Raw genomic sequence first — 24,677 nt, 5'->3', positions numbered from 1 at the left:
CGAGGATTCGTAAGACCTCCAAAGTGCTTTCGTTAGCATCGAAACAGATGGAGAGGGATGCGTCTTGGGCCGACTTCAGGGGGACACCCAACGAGCACAAACGGGCTCCCCAACCAGCCGAGAAGTGCTCGATACGGTGCGTCAATCTCTATTTGCCGACACCATTTTCTCGGATCATTTCCAAGCTCTTCTCAAGATTACTTCTGCTACACTGGATCGCCTGTGCGCTTTTACGCCGATTGAACATCGCTTCAAAGTTTTTCTTTTCTCTTCTCTTTTTTGCTAAAAACGTATCAATAAAAGACCATTCGTCCCAGACGGAGATAGGAGTGCATCCGGCTTTCTTATTGGCCGATCCACAGGAAGTAGGGGGAGTGGTTGCTGAGACAAGGCTGCGTACTTCCGGCCGATATCTCGCTCATTTCCGGCTTATTTGGACGTGAGGTTATTGCCAGGGCTCGTCGCATGAGGGAGCTCCATACGGTGCGAACAAAGGGAACGCTGAGAGACGGGAGATACCGGTACAGGGTCGGATGTCGAACACGACGCTCCTTTGCAGAAAACTATAAACGCTTCATAAATCGCTTTCGGAACAATGTTATCCCGTCTTTGCACCGAATATTTTATGCGTTAAAAAGAAATTTCGTTTCAAAGTACAAAAATGTTACTTTTTGATGCCGCGCTAGCTAGCACCGCGAAGAAACTGTGGCCATATAGAAAGCAGGAAGGGAGTTACTATGCGTCCTATAGACCGACTAGAGAGGCAACTGTGCCACTTGAAAGTCTCGCTGATAACTCAAGAAAAACCTGAGAACGCATAGCCGGTGATATAGGGATCGAACCCATCACCTTCCAAGTCTTTTAGGATGGTCTTGGAGACCGCCATTGAGCAGATCAGCACCGTATCCACTCGGTAAATCATGTTTGTTAATGATAACCAAGTGCGTCGGCCTTATTTCATCTCACCTCCGCGGCTGCCACCCAAGTTTATCCCACGACCTACTAGATTATAACGACCATGTCGTAGGCACCCCTTCCCAGCACCGAATTTTTGGAAGGTAGCGGTGGCGCTGCACATCGTCCCAGTTATAGCTTCCTCAACTTCTACAATACGTTTCACTACTTCAACTTCAACTACTTCAACTTCTTCACTTCACTTCTTCGTACTTCAACTACGCGTTTTCATAGGAGATATTACTGTCGTCTGCTACAGTAGTCGTACGTACGCTTCTGCACGTTCAGAATTCGAATTTCCATCGTCCAATCGTGATGCAGATCTCGCGTGCCGATGAGTAGCGCCCCTAGCGGATCGTGCGAACGGGCTCCTCATAGGGGTTGCTGATTATGACGTGGACGTTATAATCTAGTAGGTCGCGGTTTATCCCTACCGGGTTTTGTTTTGTAACCGTAAACGGTTGACGTCACTCTTTCACCCACAGAGTCTCGTACCCTAGACGAATAACAGAAATGTGTGCCAATGTCAGGAAGGGGCTATTAATCACATTAATACTCCTCGCACACCTTACAAGCCGTCAGAGAAACGACGATCTGACACTGCTGAAATTATGTGCCACGTAAAAAGCAAACCGTTGCCATGGAAACTTCCAGGGGTATTGCTCACGGAAGCGAGAACACCCACACACCCAAACACACACACACACAAAAGAAAAACAGCACGAAGGTTTATTTGAGTTCGACGAGCACAGGATCAACATTTACCTCGAGAACAATCTGTCCCCTCCTTCTCTTGTAAACAGCCGGGCTTCAAAAGAAAAGCCCCGGATGCGGGTATATATTTGCGGTTCAGCGTATCGCCAGAAACAACGAAAAGACTAAGTGAAGCAGAAAAGGCACTGTGGTGTCGTCCGATAGATCGGAAACCTCCATAGTGTCGTCCACCAGCTCTTATCTGCAAGTATTGAGCTACCCTGCGTGTCACGAGATGTCTCACTATGGGAGGGAAGGGGCGAAATCAGATCAGAGATGGTTTATTCGGTCGCAAGCTTCCGTACATGCTATCAGCAACAACGTTTCTCTTCTGCCGCGTTTGGTCGCCACGAGGCGTCGCCTCGACCAATTAGGGAAATGGAAAGGTGTGATTCATGGATGTAATATGGATGTCGTGTGTTCTCCTCGTCCTGGGTTGTTTGGATTTAATCTACATGAATTTTATCCGGTGGATTTTTTATTTAGTATTTTATCCGCACAATTTAATCCGGATTTTTTTTAGACATTTTGTCCAGATGCGATGTGAAGGACAATCTTAATTCAACGTCACACGGAAAACTCGCGCTTTATTTTATTGTAGTATTGGCTGTTTACAAAAGGTCAGGTACGCGCAAGATTAACTTGTAACTTTTTGATTTTGCAACTTTTTAACTTGACTTCTTGAGCTTTTCATATTTAACTTTTTCCCCGTTTCCCTTCTACTTCTGCTCATTCCAGAAACATGTGACAGAAACAATGACACGTGACAGAAACACGTGACAAACACGTGACAGAAACAATGAAAACATGTGGAACAGAAACATGTGAAAAAATGTGGAAAACAATGAAAACTCATTCAATGTTACTGGGACAGGAAACCGAAACTATGAGAAGTCACCCGAAATCAAGAACAGCAAAACAGATTTGTTTTTATACTCCGTGTCACATTTCTAGGCTTCTCTACATTCTCCAAAAATATCCGGGTTTTATCCAAAAAAAGCAGAGAGGATCTTTTTAAAAATATCCGGATTTTTTTTTCAACCCTGTTTTCCAATTATCTTCTACTACTCTATTCACCATCGCATTTACCTGTGTAGACACCAACACTATATACTGTCACCGCATCCGGACTGACAGCTGCCGACAAACACAACACTCTGTCGCAGTACGCCAGCTGTCAGGAACACTGAACCCGTTAACGATAACTACCGCGGGCGCGCACAGAGTGAAGAAAAACGAAAGAAAGACGATGGCGCTGTTGTGTGTGTCGTCTGCTAGCCGCCTGTATCAGAAGTGTCGTCTGCCGTCGAATCACTAAGCGCTCTCTGGCGGCTAAATCGCATCGAAAGGGCGGAAGACCCGTACATGCTGGTCCTCCTTTTCTGATGCGTAGAAGCGGCTAGCGTATATGTAGCAGACGACACAATTTCGATGTGAGTTGCGTCTACGAATTTTGTGTTTCTTTTCTGTGATTTTATTTATAAATGAGCATTATTTCAAATATTCGTTTTTGTGCGTTTTGTTTTGCCGGTACGGAAACAGAAAACAGAACTGATTTTCTCGTCTGCTATTTGACGCGTATCGTAATGAATGGTTTCTCTATTGCCTGATTTTGATCTGCAGAGGTAGAATCACCCGTTCATCTAGCATGTCGATCACTAATAACCTCACTACTGAATACTCCTACGTACCACGTCTTGGCATATGAAATGTGGCAGAAACAGCTGGACTTCGTTCAGCTTCCATTTGACCACGAATGACGCGTTTCACCCGTGCGGCTACGGTCCACTGATCGTCATCGCACGGTCCACTGCTTCACGACGAAATCGATACATTCTAGGATGATCGTGCACAACGTTGCTATACGGTGACCAGTTTAGGCTGGTGCTGTTCTTGTGCGCGCATACCTACATACGCCATGCGCGTGACATACCCCCAAATGATGTCCTTATGTCGGGCACCGCCCTTGTGTGTCGTCTTTGAAAGCTACGTGTTAATGACCGTAGGAAATACACAGATTCGTGCAGAGATAGAAACCTGTTGTTAGCAGCGTTCGATTCAGCAAAAAGAAGAAGATAATAATAATAATAATAATAATAATAATAATAATAATAATAATAATCTTTATTAACGTGCCCACGAACAGCCAAAGCCTTGGTATTGGCTCACGTAAACGATGCAGTACTTACACATACATATATACACACGTATAGAGATTATGCAGAACATAACATATTCAGGAACAGGAACATAACAGGAAGCTATCCATATTGATGCATACAGTACAAACATACAGATATACAGTACATGGCGCTAAAGGAAAGAAAAAAAACTGTACAACTTCACATGTTACTGAGTGAACGCCAGAGGAGAGTTTTGAAAACGTTTGTATGGGAGCTATTTGTTGAATAAGTGCGATCGGACCTGCAGGCATATAGTGGGATAGGTACAATATATTCGTGTGTGTGGTTGCATTGACAGGTACGACGATATGAAGCTGATGTAATAAAGATGGCGTATCGAGAAAACTGTAAGATCTTATAACAGAGCATAATATCATGAAAACGGCGTCTCGTTGAGAGTGGTTCGAGGTTAAGAAATCCCTGTAGACGTACATTCTAAAGTCTGAGCTCTTTCTCAAAAACACGCTATGTACAATGTGTAGAAATTTTTTTCTGGACAGCTTCAATCCATGACGAGTCAGTGTAGGAAAGAGAGTGCCACACTGGAGACGCGTATTCGAGCCGCGGTAAAATTAAGGAACGATACAGGTGAAGGAATACAGAGTGTGTGGAAAGGTTTTGCATGTATATGTGAGCAAGCGTATGTAGGAGACGTGGTCAAAAAAACGCGGCTGGGAGTCGAAAACGACCCCCAAATCATTCAGTACATCGACACGCTTGATGGCATCGGAACAGACGTATATATTGCATATTATGTTGGTCTTTCTTGAGTAAGTCACATGTTTCGTCTTCGTTGGATTAATAACCATCCCATTTCTAGAGCACCATTCAACCACAGAAGAAACGTCAGTATAAATAAATAACAATAATAATCTCAAACTGTATTTTGTGTGAACAACGCGATGGTCTGGGAAATGGGGCATCAATAGAAAACAGTGTCTTTTTAGTTGTCCAATATAGCAAAGTATTAGACGCCGAGTGAAGGTATGAAAATAAGGGGATTTCTATAGGTATATGGAATAAAGAGTTCAGAGTTTGTGCTCGTTGTGTCGTCCTCAACCTTCGGGGGTCGAAAGAATGGCATTTGCCCGGAAGAAAAAAACACAGCTCCGTCTAACTATCGCTTACTTGCCCGAAAACTGGACAAGCACAACCATTTATCAGCACCTTTAGCATCTGAAAATAGGACGTACTACACTATTAGAAATGAACTTCACCGCATAGCACGTTCTCAGCCAACCGTCATCTCGAATGATATCGTTATCTGCCATGATTTGTTGAAAACGGGAGGCGTACGCCCTTTTTGTGACACTTATGCTGTTCATAATTGTCACAAAAAAGGCGTACGCCTCCCGTTTTCAACAAATCATGGCAGATAACGATATCATTCGAGATGACTGTTGGCTGAGAGCGTGCTATGCGGTGAAGTTCATTTTTAAGAGTGTACGTAGTTTCTTTAATAGTATGGAGTAACACTGGCTTGCATAACAAGTTGTAAAAAGAAGAAAAGCGTGAACGTTTCGACACCTATTCGGGCGTCATCATCAGCACAGGAGCTGTGATGATCCTGCATCCTGTGCTGATGATGACGCCCGAATAGGTGTCGAAACGTTCACGCTTTTCTTCTTTTTACAACTTGTTATGCAAGCCAGTGTTACTCCATACTATTAAAGAAACATGTCGCCTGGCTTTTGGTCCATCTTCAGTGTACGTAGTCTAAGTAAACTCCGTCTCCGGAGTTTACTCATCGCTCGGAAAGCTCGTCCGACCTTTAGAGTGGATGACGTCACTGCAACCGGAAATGGGCCGCTCTCTAACGAACCGGAAGGAAACGACAGCAAGAGGGGCTCTTTACGAGCAGTACACACGGTGCTCAATGACCTAATTAACGCTCAGTCTCTTCAAAAGCAGAAATATTTGTCATTTGTTGTCGTTTAACGGAACGCTACGTCTGCTCCGAGAAAAGACAGAGAAAAGTCAAAACCACGGTGTAGTCAATCTCTTCGAATGCGACAGGAAAGCCGATAGATAACGAGACTATGTGGAAGCCCCAGGATAGATTTCGCTTTCAGGAGTAAAGGAAGATTTGATTGGCTGCAGCACGGGATAAATCGGAGATGAAATCAAAAGTAACGTGAAAATGAGCTCGCAGGGAACTGTTTGGATTCGCCTTCATTGTGAGTAGCAGCTATCTCTGCGTATCTATCTGTCTCCGAAACAAAAACAGCTTGCTCATTTTCTTGTCAGTCTTTATTGCAGCCAGTCCTCTTGAAGACAAAGGGGGCTGTCACTGTTATTCGTCAGATAACACTGTGACGCAATCGAGAGATGCGCTGTCTGGCTTCTTCGACATTTGCCATATTTCGATTGTGACGTAGACGTGCGGTGGATATTTGTGGGTCCAATCGTGACCTGTCAGTTTATTTTGCGCCAGCATTGCTTTACTTTACCTAACTGAAGTGAATTTCAATAAAATTCCAGGGTCATAATTGGGACGCAACCGTCCAACGGTGACGCGATTTTGTTGAGGGACTTGTACTATACGATGAATCTATCGAACGACGCCAGCCTGTAAAGGGTACTTTGCCACACGATGTCTCCTACTGCGGAAAAGCACGCTTTACAAACATTGGGGCTGTTGAATTCCCTGCATACCGTCGCTGTTTTGGACGTTGGCTTTTCGCAAAGTAACGACAGCTAACAAATTGTGTTGCAGTTTTTTGATGCAATTTGTCCCTCACACCAGTTTTCACCCAACAGAAAGACTTCCACTACGAGTTCACAGAATGCGACGACCTAGGGGGCCGCTGGCGCGTGTCTGTGCCCCGTCCCGACGCCTGCGTCGGGGGGGCCCCCAATCCCCCTCAGCGAGTGAACGACTGCACGACCTCCTGTGGTGCCGGTATGTACCTGGACCGGACGCAGCTCCAGTGTGTCACCTGCCCGCGGGGCAAGTACTCGCTGGGCGGTGGACTGCGGTTCAACCAGTGGGGAGGTGAGCTGCCCGCGGGCTTCAGGATCACCAGCGAAGCCATTGAGTCTGGGTTCCGAGCCAAGAGGCCGACGGGTCCATCGCTAGCGAATTCCCCACCCATCATGGGGTCTACCACCAACTGCTCCAAGTGAGTACATTTCGATGAATGCGCCACGCTTTCACATTACAATGCACGGTAACAGCACGAAATCAGGGGTGTACGTTCACTATTCGTAACAACTGCTATAGTTGGATCAGTCTTTTTTTCTCCTTATTCTTTTTTTTTTTCAAATACGTATTCAAGGTCTTTTATTTTTCAAATACGTATTGAAGGTCTTTTTTTTTTTCAAATACGTATTCAAGGTCTTTTTTTTTTTTTCAAATACGTATTCAGGGTCTTTTTTTTTTCAAATACGTGTTCAAGGTCCTTTTTTTCATATACGTATTCAAGGTCTTTCTCTTTTTTTCAAATACGTATTCAAGGTCAGCGACTTTAGCGCACCCGCGCGATAGCAACCGAGCCGGACCCTAAATGTAAATAATTTGGTCGTTCAGCCACGTCAATAAATTCCTAATTATTAGCGTGGAAATCCGTCAAATGTAAAAATCACTTAACACTGTTTAAACGTCTAGTATACTGTTGCTACGAGACATTATGAAGACAACCGAGTTGTTCTAGAATTGACAGAAGACCAGAGACGAGACATTCTGAAGACAGCCGAGTTGTTCTAGAATTGACAGAAGACCAGATTAAGCGAAACAGCCCTCCCTACTGCATCTGCTGCCGGAGATTATTTGACTCAAAGCTCAAACCTTGGACGCGTCACTGCCGATAGAGACCGCCATTTGTAGAGTCCAACGTGAGGCCATTTATAGACATTTGGACCTTTTGTGAGGGGCTCAAAAATGCCCTGCAGTGTTACGCTGTGTCATGTATCACTTACATGATTTGGTAGCAATCTATGCATACATCTGGTGAAAATATTATCTGAGTGCAATAATAAACTATGCGAACTATACATCATGTGCTGTTTGTGACTGTAAATCGCGAGGAACGCGTGTTTGATCAATATGTGCACCTCTAACTACAGGCCGCTTGCTGGACAGAAAGAAAAAGAGAAGCAACCCCATAACACCCGATTGCATCAATAGCACACAGTGTCACCTCGAATTTTATAGCACTCAATTTCACCCCCCCCCCACACCGAATTTGGGAAAGATATTGAGCCCCAAAAAGTCAGACCCTAATTCCGGGTACCGGGCATTATATTTTGGCCCAACATTGACTGTATATCGGCAATATTGGCCCAATACTGTACCAATATTCGACTAGGACTGCCAATATCCAGCTAATATTGGGCCAAGGTGTTACGTTGCTTGTGTCAGTTGGGCCGCCTTCTGATCCGAAGATGGAGGGTTCGAACCTGGTCGTCGGCAACTTTGTGGCAGGGTACAAGTTGCTGAAACACTTGTCCTCGGCAAGATTTCGACGCAGATTAAAACTAAGTCAACAAAAACTAACCCACGGGCCGGAGAGAATGGAATGGTCGTATCTGTGTCGCGACGTACACTCTCGGGAAAAAAGGAGTGGAGCAGTTATACCTTTCAGGAGGTAATATTTGTCGCATATGTTTTTGCATAAAAGGTTGCAAAGTTCTACCTACAACCTTACTCTCTGCCACGAACGATAGGGTTACCACTTCTGATTCGGTGAGCGAGGGGGCGTACGCCTTTTTGTAGCAATTTGAATATATGATAATTGCTTTTACCACCCTTTTACCCCCTTTATCAGACGCTATGTTGATCTTCACTCTAGAAACAGAACTTCACCGCATAGCACGCTCTGCGCCAACCATTGCCGCGAATGACATGGTTACCGCTTTTGATTCGAAGAGAGAGAAGAGGGGGGGGGGGGGGGGCTTACGCCTTTTTGTGACAATTTTCATATATCCAAATTGCCACAAAAAGGCGTACGCCCTCCCGTCTCTTCGAATCAGAATCGATAACCCTATCATTCGCGGCAATGGTTGGCGCAGAGCGTGCTATGCGGTGAAGTTCTGTTTCTAGAGTGTAGGTGGTAACTATAGAAGTTACCACTTTTTCACAGCCTTTTTTCTTAAAGTGTAAAGTCGAGAATTATAACGCATTAGAGGGTTTTATAGTATATCGTGGCGCTATCGCCTTTGCGTACGTAAAGGGATAGCGTTGATGGTTCCGCGCACGCCCATAACAGAAAGAGACCTTCGCGCAGTGCGCAGAACCACCAACGCTATCTCTTACGTACGCAAAAGCGATAGCGCCACGACGTACTAAAACTCCCCATTATCGTGCGATTCATCGGCGAGGAATTGTCCCGCAAAGCCCTAAAGCATCCCCGATTTTTTTTCTTTCATTCGAAACGTGCTGTTCGTGAAGATACGGCTGGCAAGCCATGTCTTCTTACGTGGCCTCGCGAGGCGGTCCCTGCGTCTCTGTGCTCACCTATTCTGCTAAGCTGGTCAAGCCTGGAATTCTAACTTACACCTATCAGTACACGGACGACACGGTCATCTTCAACTTTGAGGTAAGTTCCAAACCCATAGCGCGATCGTTTCTGCTCAGTCAACCGAGGACAATTCACCCGAGAGGTTTCCGTACGAACGCTGTCGGGAGTTTCGATCACTCTGATCATAGTTCCAGTCGATTTCGAAACTATTCCTCGTTGACCACTAACCACGGTTTCGAAAATACCGCACGGAATACTTTGACTCTTTTTTTTAATTCCGTGTTAGCGCCGCGAAGCAACTGTGGCTATGAGCAGCGTACAGATGGGGACAGATGGAGAGAGGACAGCAGGCAGGAGCAGGGGACAGAGGGGTTAGTATGCGTCCTGGGCCGACTTCAGGGGAAACTGTGCCGACATTTGTCTGGAAAGACTTCGGAAAACCCAGGGAAAACCTCAGACGCACAGCCGGTGACAGGATTCGAACCCGTGTCACCTCTCGGCGTGGAAAGCGATCATCCTGTAACCACTATGCCAGGGGAGCTAGTAATAGTTTGACTGCTATTCGGTGGAATACACGACATGTTGAAAGTATGCCGAAATTCTATCGCTGGAGAAAGGCGAAAACTTCATTCCCTACACCACCAATCGGAGCACGGTATTGAGAAAAGGGATGCCGCGGCCATAGAGTTAATATCCGACTCCTTCCTATGCTGTCCTGTCTCCATCTGTGTACGCCGCTCATAGCCACAGTTGCTTCGCGGCGCTAACGCTGAATTTTTTAAAAATCATGAATGCTGTTCCAGATAGGACATGGGGCGGTATACTTGGGAAACCTTCTGTCGTCTTCGATTGCTCTTTCCTCACTATAAGCGAAAATACAGGGTGTTTCACTTAACCCCTAATTATTAAAAAAAAATTACTTGGGATAAAAATTAGAAACCTTCTGCGTCATACTTGTGAAGGTCTTTGCCGCCCAAACAGGTGGTTTCCATCAGTGTACCTCATTAATTTGTCTAATTAGCTTAACTGAACTCAATAAATTCCCAAGGACAGGTGCCGAATTTTTGTGGAAAGACCGCGAAAGATCCTGTAATTGTGACTGAAATGGGGTGTTGTGGCCACGGGCTTTCTAATTAGCGCACAAAAACGTTACCTTTCCTTGGGAATTTCTTGAGTTCAATTAAGCTAATTAGACAAATCAATGAGGTACACTGATGGAAACCACCCGTTTGGGCGGAGAAAAACTTCACAAGTATGACGCAGAAGGTTTCTAATTTTTATCTCAAGTACATTTTTTTTTATAATTAGGGGTCACTCTTATGTGAAACACGCTGTATGTTAAAACGTAAAACACATAAGGTCACGAAGAAAACGTAATCAAATGTTTAAGAAATTACACGAGCAATAAAAATTTGATGGACAGAACGACGAAACATTGGGCACGACATTATTAAAAATGTAGGTTGAAGTAACGAAAATTTCACGATATTTTATCGGTCTGTCTACTAAAGCCTGTGTAACGTACACTCTTAAAAATGAACTGCACCGTATAGCACTCTCCTAGCCAACCATAATCTCAAATGATATCGTTATCTGCACTGGTTCGTTGAAAACGGGAGGCGTACGCCTTTTTTGTGACAATTATGAACCGCATAAGTGTCACAAAAAGGCGTACGCCTCCCGTTTTTAACAAATCAGGGAAGATAACGATATCATTCGAGATAGTGGTTGGCTAGGAGAGTGCTATGCGGTGAAGTTCATTTTTAAGAGTGTACGGCAAGGACGACTCATCTTGGCCGACATACTGGTCTTAGCATCTCGGGATTGGATAGATTTTCACTACAGTCCTGAGAAGTAGTGTTTACAAATTTTGTCTCTTTCACTCAGATATATGTATGCCCGGCGTAACGTTTTGTTTTTCTTTTTCCTCCTTATTTTTATTTTATTTATTTATTTATTTATTTATTTCTATCGGGCAATATAGGCCCAAAACGACCAGTGCCAGAGCATCGAAAACTCCGAGAAATACAAGTGGCCTCCGACTACCGATGAGGAGAAATGGAAGACCATGAACGTGAGCTCACTCTCTTTCCCCTAAACAGAAAGTGATAAAGGGGTAACCTTCTTCAGGTGAACCTTCAAGCGGGATTGAATGTTTTATATTGGAAAACTGTCGGCATGGACACCGGCGAAGGCAAGATGAACAAGCCAGTTAAAATCAAAAGCATAGAAATCAGTGGTGAGTACGCTTATCATATCGCTTATATTAATCTAGCCAAGTGGAGCCGAATAGACATTATGGTGCCTCTCGTTCTTTTTTGCGAATCCATCCACACAACTAATTGGTAGACGTTGATGTCCAGATGAAAGGCTGTAGTAGCTCGTACTGGCGTTAGCGCTATTTCGCATGGCCTCTATTTATTTATTTATTTATGGTAGTACCTCAAGGCGCCCCATTGGGGCATTACATGAGGGGGTAAATGAAGATAAAAGTTAACACAAGTAGAATATAAATAACACGAAAATATTAAATACACAGGAAATTGGCTAGTTCTCGCTTGAATACAATGAAATCGTTAATTATGACAATGTTCTGAGGAAGACAGTTCCACTCGTTGGATGTGTACGGAAAAAATGAACGAGAAAATTGGTCAGTGTTGCATAGAAAACGTTCAACTTTAAGAATGTGGTCATGTCTCGGCGATGTATAGGAAGCAGCTGTGATGAAATTCGGTCGTAAAAAGGCGTTGTGAAAAAACTTGTGAAAAAGACGAAGTCGTAGAAACTTCCGGCGTAACACAAGATCAGGAAGGTCTAGAGATAGCTTGATTGATGAAATGCTAGAAGTATAGTAATAGACATCAGATATGAACCGTGCGGCACGGTTTTGGAAAGAAAGTTATTTAGTGTAAGTAAATGGCGGATCCCAGATAGAGGAAGCGACGAATAAGGGTAGTGTATGCTAGTCTTTTAACAGATGGTGGAGCATGCTTTACATTACGGCGTAGGAATCCAAGTTTACGGTTAGCTCCGTTGATAATTGCATTAACGTGAGTCGTCCAACTAAGGTTCGAAACTAGATGAATCCCTAGGTATTTATATGAGTCAGATTTAGAAATAGGACAATTTATTTAAGGTTATTTATTAAGGTTATTTAAGGTTATTTAAGGTTATTTATTAAGGTTATTTAAGGTTATTTAAGGTTATTTATTAAGGTTATTTAAGGTTATTTAAGGTTATAAGGACAATTATTTAAGGTTTATTAATATCCTGCGGAACAACGTGAATGCGTTAGCTCGTTGACGAGCAAAAAGGTCCAGAGAGACATTTCCTTTCTCGCATTCATTGGGATTGCACATCTCAACGATCCGATAGTACCGAAAAGTTGTGTACTCGTACACACCAGATAACGTGCATGTGGCATTCTCAATCATGTTCCTTGTCTCGGACTTATACGTGAGTCATTCATCTTCCACGCGTCAACGAGACATGGCTCAAATGAATGCTGATATTTTCAGGTGTGGCTTACACGTCGGAGTGCACCCCGTGCGAGCCTGGTACATACAGTGAGAGCCCAGGTGCTGTCGAATGCCAACCCTGTCCCACCAACACGTACTCAATTGGAGATGCAAGCTCCTGCACGCCGTGCCAAGATAACCAATACGCCCGTGAGTCGTCATCTCTTGATGAGAGCGAATGTTCCATTAGGATAGACCCGTGGCTTAAACGTCGGCCACCGCATTGTTTTATTGCAGTGTCACAGAGAATCATTAAAAAGGTGCAGGGAGAGGGTAGTTCGGTATTCTGGTCGTAGCTGGAACTTTTCAGTTCGTCACAGTTACAGGTTCCAGTAATCAGGGGCGGATTTAAGGGTGTGTCATGGGGGGGGGGGGGGGGGGGGTCTTAATGAAATTTCGTGCTTTGCGGCACAGCATCGTCCAGGAGATAAGGTTTTTACATAGGGTACACAGCCGTAGGCGGGGGGGGGGGGGGGCGACCGTCCATTAAATCCGCCCCTGCCAGTAATGAACTCGCAATGTTTCCAAAATGCACCGAATTCAAAATCTCCCCGGAAGAACGTCCCAGTAGGTAGTCAGCGTGACAGTGTGCGCTTTTCATTCTAAATTGTTGCGTGTGCTTCTCAGCTGAAAGATGATAAATGGGATAAGTATGGTAAACGGGCTAGGATTGCGGCGTGCAGTAATACCAAAGATCGTGCATTCTTATGTCATCTGCATGCGCTGTTACGGTTACGGTCCGACAAAAGAAATATCTAGCGGTACTGACGTGGCAGAAACTATAAAAAGCTCACCCCACACGGTCGCCACTGCTTTCGCTTTCCTCGCAGCGGCCTCGTTGGCTCGGCATTGGGTCAGGAACGACGATTCCTCGTCTGCAGTTTGCACCGTCACACAAAGAAATCGAGGGACCAGATGACTCGTTATCCATGAGCGGAACATTAAAATGCGAGCAAGCTGGTGTATCGATATGGACGGCATCATTTCCTTGAGCTTGAGGAGGTGGTTTGTGGATCCCAACCACCTCCTCAAGTTCATAGAAATGACACCGTCCATATCGTTATCCGTGTCGCACGAAGAAGCTAACGAGTGCGTACCCGGAACTGAAGTAGTCTGCAGCCGACGGCCCGCGCGAGACAACCTGCGACGTCACGCAGGGTACAGGAGGCCGGAGAGGGCGTTTTCGGTATCGATATAAACTTTCCAGCTATATTTGGCAACTAACGAGTACCCCACCTTCTAACGAACTCTGTTTCTCATTTTTGAAGAATCTACCGAATTCATTCACAGTCACTATAAGAATTTCGAATAGACCTTTACCCGAGAAACGTCATCATGACGTTGGTAGACAGACTGAAACCGAAACAAATCGGAAAGGGAGGGCTGGGTTCCACGAATGGGCACTCGTTCGCTGCCTCCTATTGAAAGAAAAGTAGGACCGAAGGTCGCGTCCTTTTCAGGGACTATCGTAATCCTCTCAAGAACGTTGGCTTTAGGGAGCGACCTTGTTCGCCCCTAGCTTGGAGCGCAGTTCAACTCTACCAAATTGGTGGCGCTGTCCAACACTATGACGTCATTTGCTTACAAATAGGGAGAGGTCTATTAGTCCCGCGCTTCTCGGCTTTGATCATCCAGATATGTTTGAGCCCTACGAGGGCCCCTTTGCCAACCTGATGGCCTGCCAGGAAGCATTCCTCTGAACCGAACCAAATGGTCATCTGTATGCGTTCTCAACTTCTTCAGATAAAACCGAGACGGACAGCATCGATTATTCATTCATGACACCCCAGTTCATGCAGTGCTTGACATACTGTCTGAAATGAGGACGGTCCAGAACTTCTGGATTAGCTTCCACGACGACGAAGCGTCCATCTCATATCATACGTAAATATTTGCCTGGAGATAGCGATTGTACATAATATGTGGTGGGAAGTTTAACAATATTGTCATATAGTATAACATCATGGAAGCCCGCTCAGCGGAAGGAAGGAAATGAAAGGAAAGGAAAAGCAACTCTACCAAATTGGTGGCGCTGTCCAACACTATGACGTCATTTGTTTACAAACAGAGAGAGGTCTATTGTCTCGGAGTCTCCCCGGTCCCACCGCTGCGTACCTATACTCATGCTTACGTCGCCTATCCCGAGGTTCTCTTTCCTCCAGATTTATTCCAAAGTTGTACCGTGCAGTGCCTGGTTCTGGAGAGTGCGTCAAGCGACCCGCATGCGTAGCGAACGACTACTACGAGGTCCGAAGCGCGTGCGACCGCACCAACATGACCACTATCCACTACGAGTGGGTGACGCCGCAGATCTGCAACCCCGCTCTACCGGACTCCGTGCAACTGCCGGTGTCCGGCAAGGTGGTGCCTTGTCCATCCTGCAATCCCGGAATGCACCATAGCAGCAAACTCATGTGCGACTACTGCCCACCGGGAAACTACTCCGATGGATTCAAAGGTACGCAACCGGCCCTTTATGTGCCCGCCCGTTCGTTGCTTACCTTCCTTTGCAGAATGTCAGGACTGTCCTGCATCGACCGTGCCCAACTACGGTTACTTCCTCAAGTCATGGCATGAACTGCCCAGTAACGTTGGGGTTCGCTGTATGAGTCTGCAAGGTACGATAACCAGTCAATCAATAAGTAAATTATAAGTGTAGTAGTTACTACAATACAGTGATAGCCACTAACTACTTCTACAGTAACCGAGCTATAACTATACTATACTACTATACTATACTATTCTATACTATAACTACTAACTACTTCGCGATGGAGTAGTTTAACTAGTAACTACTTTAACTACTGCAATGTATTTTAACTACATCTATAACTACTTAACGTTGTCCATCAACACCAATCCCTTGTAGTGTTCTTGGACACCTAAATATGAATCACAAGCAATGATAAACTTTGTCTCAAGCCATTGCTACGATCGTCAAATACAAAGCTTGTGGCGGGATTCTTTCTGTGCCTACGCGATAAACTAATTAGCAGAATTATTATTTCGTAACAAATGAGGCTTCACTAGACAAGCATTAAACGTGAACATTTAGTACACATGCACGGCGCAATTGCTCTGCACCTCCATTCTCAACAAACAAGTAGCTCAAGGTAAAAGTCGGAAGCAGAATCGTGCCGTAAAGCTTGCGGCAAAATCGGAAGTAGTTGGCGCCTGCAGTAACCTAACTACTGTAGTTAACTACTCGAAATAGTAGTTTAACTAGTAGTTGCCACTACATTTCTGCAAGTAGTTGATAACTACTTTTGAACTACAATCGGGTAGTTTAACTAGTATTTTAACTACATGTAGTTAACTGCTAAAATATCATGCGGAGTGTTCTTGGGGATGACCTGAAATGTGCTCCCCGTATCAGTACAGACGGCGAGGGTGAAAAAAGCTGGGATCTCTTCCATAGGGTTCGGCTGCCGAAATGCCACAGCCTGGAAGCCCTCTGGCGATTTTATTCAAAGTGGCCAGGGCCACGGTGACGACGCTTATCTCATCTTATCCATGGACGTCGGGCGCTTCCGAAGTAAGGACGTGGTTTTCGGTGGAAGAACCATGGCGTACGGTACTGTGGGATTCACCTTTGAGCTGGACTGTACAGGAGCCTGCGAGTTGGTCTTTATGGCGGTACGTCCTCCATTGCAATGCATTCGTCGGATTACTGCTTTGAGATATCCTGCTTTTTGTCTTTTGACATTTGAGTCTTTGTGTTGTCCCTAGATGGAGCTCGGCTCAGCTATTCGTTCTTCCTTGTTCGTAAAGTGTGTGTGTCGATACAAATTCTTTGCCCGCTACTTGAGTTCATCTTCCCTGGTTTTTCAACAAAGATCTACCTGGATGCACAAAAAACTGCAATCATATGTGCTTCACGAGCATAGACGAAGGTTAAAGCCCCTAGCTTTCTGCGCTGGAAAATTAACATTTCCGCAAAGTGGGATTTACAAATTCGCGGGATTCCGCGGGCAAACGAAAACAAGCAAAAAATGAAATGGCTAGGAAGCAAGCAAGCTGGTGATGATGATGCATAATGTAAGAAACCCCGAGACTAGGGAACACGAAGGGACAGACACAACACGAAGTCTCATTGAGACATGTGTTGTGTCTGTCCCTTCGTGTTCCCTAGTCTCGGGTTTTTTTTACATTATGCAAGCAAAAAATGTTGCAGGAAGCAGGATTCTCCCAAGATCGCTAACCGACTCGTCCAGCGCGCTTTTCCGGCCTTTCGTAACTTTTCAGTGCGCCAAGAATATTAGACTCAACTCTGACAATTTCTCTCCGGGCATTCCTATCGTCAAATTTTGTTTCGTCGCGGCACGTTCAGCCGATTAACTGCCAGTAGTATTAGTCACTGGTCAGGTACTGTAGTCGTGACTGATCTGGTTTAACCCCCGAAGATATCGCAGATCGATTGAAATCTTGACATAATTTTGTATTCTATTGAATAGTCCGCTAAAAACACATGATTCTGATGGAAACAGCAGTTTGCATGACCAATACCGCGGAACACTAGGGGCTCTAACGAAGGTGTAGCGTGAATCTCATTAATTCCACACCGCGCTTTTCAGGCCAACTCACGCAGCGGGGTATCTGTTATCAAGTCATGGACTGGCCGACAGGAGAAACAACATTTTAGGTGAGGATATTCTATTCTGAGTGACACGTTTGACATTGCAAAGTTATGTCTTTGCAGTCATTACGTGATCCAGAATGGCAGCTACACCTTCAGTTGGGCCTTCCAACGGTCCTCCAACGACGGAACATCATCCAGGGCCAATCGTCGGATGATTCCCAATGACACGGCCTTCATATACGACATCCGGGTCACAAATACAGCCACGGGAGGAGCCGAGAAATGCATTCCTTGTCCGGAAGGGAGCGAGGCCAAAGGGTACATGAGCATTTCACGCGCTAGATGTCTACCAACAAAACCTTGAATTCTGGAGGAGCTGTACACCCCTTTCCTTACACCTGAAGGTCCTCATGTATTCGCGACATAGCCAGTGGATGGCGAACATGCCAAAGATCCATGTACGACAGTATCAGTACCGTGTCTTTCTTCGCAGGTGTATTCCGTGTGGCCCTGGTCAATACATACAAGACAAAGAGAATCTGGTCTGCCAACAATGTCCACCCAACACTTACGTCTCAGAACGTCTTCCGTACGGCGTAGAGTCGTGCAAGCCGTGTGGACCGGGACTTCGTAGCGAGGACGGACAGAGTTGCTACAGCGACTGCAAGGTCTTCCTGCAGCAGGGACAGGAATTCGACTTCCACACCTTGCCGTCGTAAGTGGCTCGTACCGCGGTCGTTTTATTGCACGCAGCTAAACGGTCCGTCATTTTGCAGATTTCTCGAAATCCGTGGACGCAAATTATTCACGGCAAGCGGCACTCAGTATTATCACGCTTTCAATGTCAGCCTCTGTGGCAACCACGGAAAGCCCGTAGCCATGTGCGTCAACAACGTCACTTATCACGTGAGTTCATTTGCCGTTCGGAGTTGCGTGGGGGGGGGGGGGGGGGTCTTTAAATACTAATCACCAGATTATTTATTTCACGTCGTTTGTGAAACATTCCAGATGCAAGACGAGTACCTTGGCGATATTGTGTCGTCACAAATCTGTCGCTCGACGATTGTGCCGTCGCAACAAAGTGAGATGAGCACGCCACTCGCCATACAATCTGTCAGGTACGATAACATATCTCGTCCATTCAATCCATCCAATGTTCAAAAGTCTGGCGAAGTCTATATAGTTATTTGACTTTTTTCAGTCTGGGGGACGAGCTCATTGGGATCACCACAAAGTCATCCTATAACGATATATCAGTCATCAAGGAGTTCCAACCTGGTAAATTGAACGCTTGTTTCGAACACTCGGAATAACTCCATTTTCTTCCTCAGGGCCTGGACAGAAGCCAGACATCCATTTTTATTACTACTCATCAGCGTAAGTGCTCCATTTGCCTGGGGAGACACACAAGGAAGGAATACGGGTTGCGGGATATAAGAATTGTGCCTTGTGACATGAGGTAGTACGTCATATATGCACTCTTAAAAATGAACCTCACCATCATCATCTCAAGTGATATCGTTATCTTCCCTTATTTGTTGAAAACGGGAGGCAGATGACCATATCATTCGAGATGATGGTTGGCTAGGAGCGTGCACAGATGCGGTGAAGTTCATTTCTAAGAGTGTGATTGACGGCAGATGGGGTAGACAGTAGGGGGGGGGGGGGTCTAGAAAAAGGGGGTATACTCTGTCGTGACTAAGCAGCTCAAGGAACGAAGAATCCCACCCCTATATAAGAATCCCTTAGCAATCGTCCTGTCTTCGTTCTTTGTCCCCGTCCTTGTGCTGCTTAGTCACGATGAATGTACACCAACTACCTCGCCTCCACACACCCCTTGGGTGTACTTTGGTCGAACATGGACATAGGGCATGGATTAGAAAGCGTCCATAGACCGTAAGTCACTCATTGCTGCTGAAGGGTTGTTGAAGAAATTGTGGAACACGCAGGACTATAACGATGGCGTGCATCTTACGATGTGGCGCGTATTTTAGACCTACGCAGGCCTGCCAGAAAGGACGCGCCACAACAATCACGTTACGATGCGACAAGAATGGCGGTCCAAATGGCACAGTGTCTCTTCCAAAGTCTTGTCCAGACGGAACGTGTGACGGATGCACCTTTCACTTTCTCTGGAGCACAGCGTTAGCCTGCAGGATATGCACGCCTCAAGACTATGAGGTGCGCGATAGTTGTGCGTCATAGACCGACTCTTTAAAGAAGGCTCTTTCAGGTCGTCAAAGGGGAATGTGTGAGCGGAACGCAGACGCTGCACTACATATCGCCTCAAGGGTGCATTCCTAGAGGTGGCACCACAGAAACCATGACCAAGAGTCAACCGTGCTCTGTAATACCTCGGCAGCTGCAGATCGTCATTGGCATCGGAGTGGGATTAGGAGTTTTGCTTTTTGGCATGCTCGTATATTTCTGGAAGAAAAACAGAAAGTAAGTTTCTTGCACGTTACTGGTACATTGGTAGATTGGGAGGCATCAGGATGGGTTTTCGAAGGCATAGAGCAGATGATCAAGACATGGACCTAAGCGACAATATCACTGGGGTATGTCCGTGTTCTTCTGAGGTATATATTAGTCGCGTCTGAACAGGGGTGGTATTACTTCAATCCAATAGACGACTTCAGGAAATTCCGGTGCTCTTTGTGCACCCGTTGCATCCTGGGAGATTACTGCCATGAGGAATTGGGAGAACAGTCCCTCACCTTTCGTTTTCAACTACCTCGTGGACAGTGGGCCGAGAGAGGAGAAATCGAAACAGTTTTCTCCTCCTTTCTGATAAGCAAGTTCCCATAGTGCAAAACGGCGCTCTCTGGGATTTTTTAAGCCGCGTCTATTGCTTACTAGAGCACGTATCTGAGGGTTCATTGAGAAACTTGCCTTGGCTCTTGGACACGCTCTTGAACTAAGTTACGCTCGAGATGCGATATACATATGTGGAAAGGATGTATATACAACATTTCACTCAGCAAAGTTCCGAAGATTTTTTGTTTCAAAATGGACACAGAGAAAATAACTTTCAGACGAAATAGACGAGATGGAGAGAGATCAGATTGAGACGGAGATGGACAAGGAAAGTCAGTCATGCGTAACTGACTGCAAAATTGATAGTAACCCTATCGTATGGAATAATCATGAGAGAGCAGCTTTATAATTCCGTTTCGAGTCCGGACCGACGCTTTAAATAGGGTAACCTAAACGAACATCGTCGTTAACGGACGTTTTCCTCGTTTTTCAGGCTGGAGTACAAGTACATGAAACTCGTGGCTTCGAGCTCAAGCAAAGACGGCGAGCTTCCAGCAGCCGAGAGTTGCGGTATTGAAGAGGACGAGGAAGACCATTTTGAGAACGGAGTCTTCGATGGCCAAGACAAGAAAGGACTTCTACAAAAGTTTCGGACAGTCAGAATTGGCAGTGGTAAGGTGAGTTTGTTGTAGTAGGAACGCTTTCTTTTCTGCAGCATGCGTTAATGTGTAAGTTGTCCTGAGACACGTGCCTTCTATACAACCATGTGCGCTTACGTTCTGTGACGACGTCGTGCTCACGTTAAGATATTACCATTCGCTAGGCTGGTCGTTGCGACACGTCCAATGCCCCGTGGATATCAAATGAACATCTATAATACAACTGGAAAGGACAGCATTCAATAATAATAATAATAATAATAATAATAATAATAATAATAAATTCGGGACTTTACGTCGCGACACAACTGCGATCATGAGCGACGCCACAGCGGTCGGTCTGTGGATTGCTCTTGCCCACCTGGGGGTTCTTTAACGTGCGATGAAAGCTCATCACACGGCACGCCGTATTTAACGTCCCTCGCGGAAGACGGCGTGTCTGAGTCAGGGTTGCGGAGTTGCCATTCCGGAGTTGGAATGATTCCGGAATCATCCCAGATTTAGCAGAGCCCGGAATTGAATTGGAATGGAATGGTCTGGGTGTCCCGGTGGCAGTTTTGGTTTCAACGTGCTGGTTTCTGCCCTCGCGCCCTTTGCACCGCACCTGCACACGGTCAAGAGCGAAATAACCTTGCCTTTGTGCTGTCAATCTGTCTGTCAATGTAATGTCAATCTCCTCTAGCACTGCTGGACTTGCCACGGTTACAGGTCCTTCTTTTTTATTGAGGGAATTAACGGAATGGAATTGGGTTGCCAAGCCATTCCAGGAGTGGGAATTGACCATTCCGAGGAATTGAAAGGAATGGAATTGGAACGGAATGGGTGACCCCATTCCACCAAGTTGCCACCGTCCTCGGCCGGATTTGAACCCGCGATCTTGGGATCAGCAGGCGGACACGCTCCCAACTGAGCTACCGAGGGCGGCGGGCGGGATTTTGAACCATGCACCTCTCGATTGAGGGGCCGAGTGCGATAACCAATGAAAGCTACGCTAGCATCTGCTTTCCGACGAATCGCGTGTTTCATGTTTTCCTTGAGGCTTGTGCTGTGTTCGTCTGTTTGTGTGTTTCAGCCTCAGAACCGTTGCTTGCTTTCCATCGTGCGTGTTGTTCGCTGTGTGTTTCGTTATTTCTGCATGCCCAAGAAGGCTGCTTCTTGCTTGGTAGTACTCTGTTTCATTATATACGGCACTTTTGGTGACGTCGTGCAAATTCTTTTTCCAGAGTGGCGAGGGACACCCCTTTGAGACGATCCACCTGACGAAAGGAGAGATGGTGTCCTGAAAGCGAACCCTTTCTTCTCTCCCAGCGGACACAGCCCGACAGGCAGATGACAGGAATGATGTTGATGTCGATAGTGTTCCTTTTGAGATGACACTCCTGTGGACTCACGTTCCAAAACTGTCGAAACATTCCGAAACTCAAATCTTGTCGAGAGTTGTACAAAAGAAATGTGATTCTGATCTCTAAGTCATCATCGTATAGGCTAGTCATCTTAAAGCGCAAAATTTTTCACCAGGGTGAGTTTAGATTTCTCGCGAGAACGTTTCTGCGATGCAGCAGACGACGACTAAGTCATATTTTCAGTGTTTGCAGATTACCATATTCTCATACTTTGTGTAAATATACACTCGCATTTTGTGACATATTCGTTGTATTTCCGCTGACATTGCATGTGACTCAAGTGAGACAAATAGCGTACGACGTGAATATAAGCGACCGCGTATTCCGCAGACGCAAAAATAGGGGACACAGAAATGTGGAGGTGCAACTGTTTTTGTACGTCAGGCGGTGACCAAATGCAGAGTGATGTATTCTGTAGTGATGACGTTAGACTGCCAATGTAAAAGAGTTGTTCAAAATAGTGATTGCCGCTTTCTAGTCAAGGCCTCCCTCGCTTCGACGATATCTTAAAAACACTGCACAGCCTGTCTTATCGTCCATGCGTCAGATATCAAAACGGTTGTGTTCCTTGCAGCGGCCGGCGCTCTGTTGGGGCTGACAACGTGCATATAAACGCGACTTTCGAAAAACTCGCCATAATTGCAACTTTTAAGCTTCAGCCTGTGGTATCGAACGGGGTCCAGGCCGTGTTCAAAGCAAACTGAAACATCTGTAACAGCACACCAGCCTCGGCAGAACAATATCGCTGTGAGTTGACACCAAAGCACACGCTGTGCATTGCTAAAACAGGTTGCATATTGCAAAGTGCCTCAAACACGCAGGATATATCCCTGGGTAGGAAAAAAAAGAAAAGATAGAAAAAAAAAAACGGCTGGCGGGCAGTACGTTACTATTTTAAAAGTACTGTGGTCGAGAGAGGTTGGTGGTAGAGACCAAATGTTTGTTGCTTTTTCCCGCCAAATATTTATCTAGTCCCGGCCATGCCTGTGTACATAGTTGCTGACTGATATTCGATGTAATAGGTGCAAAGAAGCGTATTTTCTTAAGAAGGCTATATTTGTGGAAAAAGGGCCATCCTCCATTTGGTGCCTTCAATGAGACACAACTTGGAAAGGCACTACTCTTCGTGTGCAGTATATGTAATGAAAACTCATGTGAAGAGGATATCTCGTGGTTTTTGTCTTCCTTCGCCCGTTGTGTTTTGGCCTGTATAAGGTTCCATACTCATTTATTTAGGCTGCTTTTTCGTCTGAGGAAGGTCGGTAAAGCAGCTTTCTCTAGCCCACGGCCAAATGTACAGGACTGAGTACCCTATAAAGTAAAACTCCTCTTCCCTTTGTTCCTCCGAGTGGAATATTTGTTCATGGTCGCACAGACGGCTCAGTCCGAGCGATAGTCACATGAGCAACGTCTCATCGCGCAGTGAAGAGGTATTTTACTCCATAGGGTGTCAGTCCGGTTGTAGCGATGATGGGAGTCACCTATAGCGATGTGTTGGTAGGATATATGCTTCATGCACCTCTGGGTCAGAACGAGCTGTCTGCGTCACCAGGAGGAGATTGTAGTTATAAGAAAAATTGTGTGTGTGCAAAAACTGCAACGAAGCTGTTCAGGGCGAAAGATCTTATCGTTATAACAGAGTTCGATATGCGCAACATTGGTTGTGACCTCGTCAAGACGAGGCAGACATTGGACGTAATTGGTTTGACATGTCTCGCAGACAAGAACAACGACAAGTCGACAACAGAAACTTTGAGAAGGACCTGACCTTTTCGCATGAACCTTGCAAAACTAGTGCATGATGATAAAAATGTTCTGCACGTTATGGTTCGAAGCTAAGTTTGAGGGGGCTCCATAAAAGGTGTAAAGAAGGCCTTGAGGGATGTAAATGTCGCATGTCTAGCTTAAAGCCTCGCTGTTTTCTTAGCAAATAAACTCGTTTTTCCACGCTACTTTTAGTCCTCTTGTCGTCTCTCGTCGTCAGCCTTGGAAGACAAAAACCGGTTCATCTTTGGTTCAAGATCTCAAATCGACACGGTCTATTGCGGGCACTGCATAACGCTCCCGGGGACCGTAGTCAACAAACTTTAGCTATCCTAGAGCCGCGTTTACGTGAATACGACGCAAGCGTATCGTGTCGAGTTGTCGAATCGAATCCACCCATGTAAACGGGTCAATTCGCTAGGAGAACGTATCGTATCCAATCTGCTAAACAGAGGTGGATGGAGACGGTTGATGCACATTCAGATTGTGCATGTAATGCACAAGAGGGACATGTTCCGTGTTCTAACGTGTTCTCCGTGTCCGTGTTCTAACTCCTCGTCCGCGTCTATTGCTGCAGTTAGCCGATATGTGCATGTAAACAGATGATGCGCATCGAGGGAAGAGGAGAGGATTATGGGGAGGGCGTTC

At 45.6% G+C, this 24,677-nt stretch overlaps 2 protein-coding genes across 3 annotated transcripts in view; one reads left to right on the top strand and one right to left on the bottom strand.

The window, feature by feature from the left end:
• LOC135387823 (endosome/lysosome-associated apoptosis and autophagy regulator family member 2-like) overlaps positions 1-24,217 on the top strand; it is a 37,006-nt gene extending 12,789 nt beyond the window's left edge. The window contains exons 2-20 of one of the 2 annotated variants that reach the window (XM_064616973.1): positions 6,651-7,012; positions 9,280-9,427; positions 11,334-11,423; positions 11,480-11,588; positions 12,868-13,017; positions 15,056-15,325; positions 15,381-15,485; positions 16,286-16,503; positions 17,442-17,509; positions 17,567-17,764; positions 17,940-18,161; positions 18,223-18,352; positions 18,455-18,564; positions 18,648-18,724; positions 18,778-18,823; positions 19,441-19,627; positions 19,680-19,891; positions 20,697-20,875; positions 22,086-24,217. In XM_064616973.1, coding sequence (XP_064473043.1) covers positions 6,651-7,012; positions 9,280-9,427; positions 11,334-11,423; positions 11,480-11,588; positions 12,868-13,017; positions 15,056-15,325; positions 15,381-15,485; positions 16,286-16,503; positions 17,442-17,509; positions 17,567-17,764; positions 17,940-18,161; positions 18,223-18,352; positions 18,455-18,564; positions 18,648-18,724; positions 18,778-18,823; positions 19,441-19,627; positions 19,680-19,891; positions 20,697-20,875; positions 22,086-22,108 — 2,904 coding nt within the window. In that variant the 3' untranslated portion in view covers positions 22,109-24,217. Of the gene's footprint in view, positions 1-6,650; positions 7,013-9,279; positions 9,428-11,333; positions 11,424-11,479; positions 11,589-12,867; positions 13,018-15,055; positions 15,326-15,380; positions 15,486-16,285; positions 16,504-17,441; positions 17,510-17,566; positions 17,765-17,939; positions 18,162-18,222; positions 18,353-18,454; positions 18,565-18,647; positions 18,725-18,777; positions 18,824-19,440; positions 19,628-19,679; positions 19,892-20,696; positions 20,881-22,085 lie in introns of both variants that reach the window. The other variant, XM_064616972.1, reaches the window with a different exon arrangement.
• LOC135387709 (glutamate receptor ionotropic, kainate 5-like) overlaps positions 1-24,677 on the bottom strand; it is a 72,212-nt gene that overhangs the window by 43,039 nt on the left and 4,496 nt on the right. The gene's annotated exons all lie outside the window — the stretch shown is intronic.

The sequence above is a fragment of the Ornithodoros turicata genome, chromosome 3 (assembly GCF_037126465.1).
Source record: "Ornithodoros turicata isolate Travis chromosome 3, ASM3712646v1, whole genome shotgun sequence".
NCBI classification, from domain to species: Eukaryota; Metazoa; Arthropoda; class Arachnida; order Ixodida; family Argasidae; genus Ornithodoros; species Ornithodoros turicata.
The sequence above is the reverse complement of the archived record's forward strand: the minus strand, read 5'-3'. Positions and strand labels throughout refer to the sequence as shown.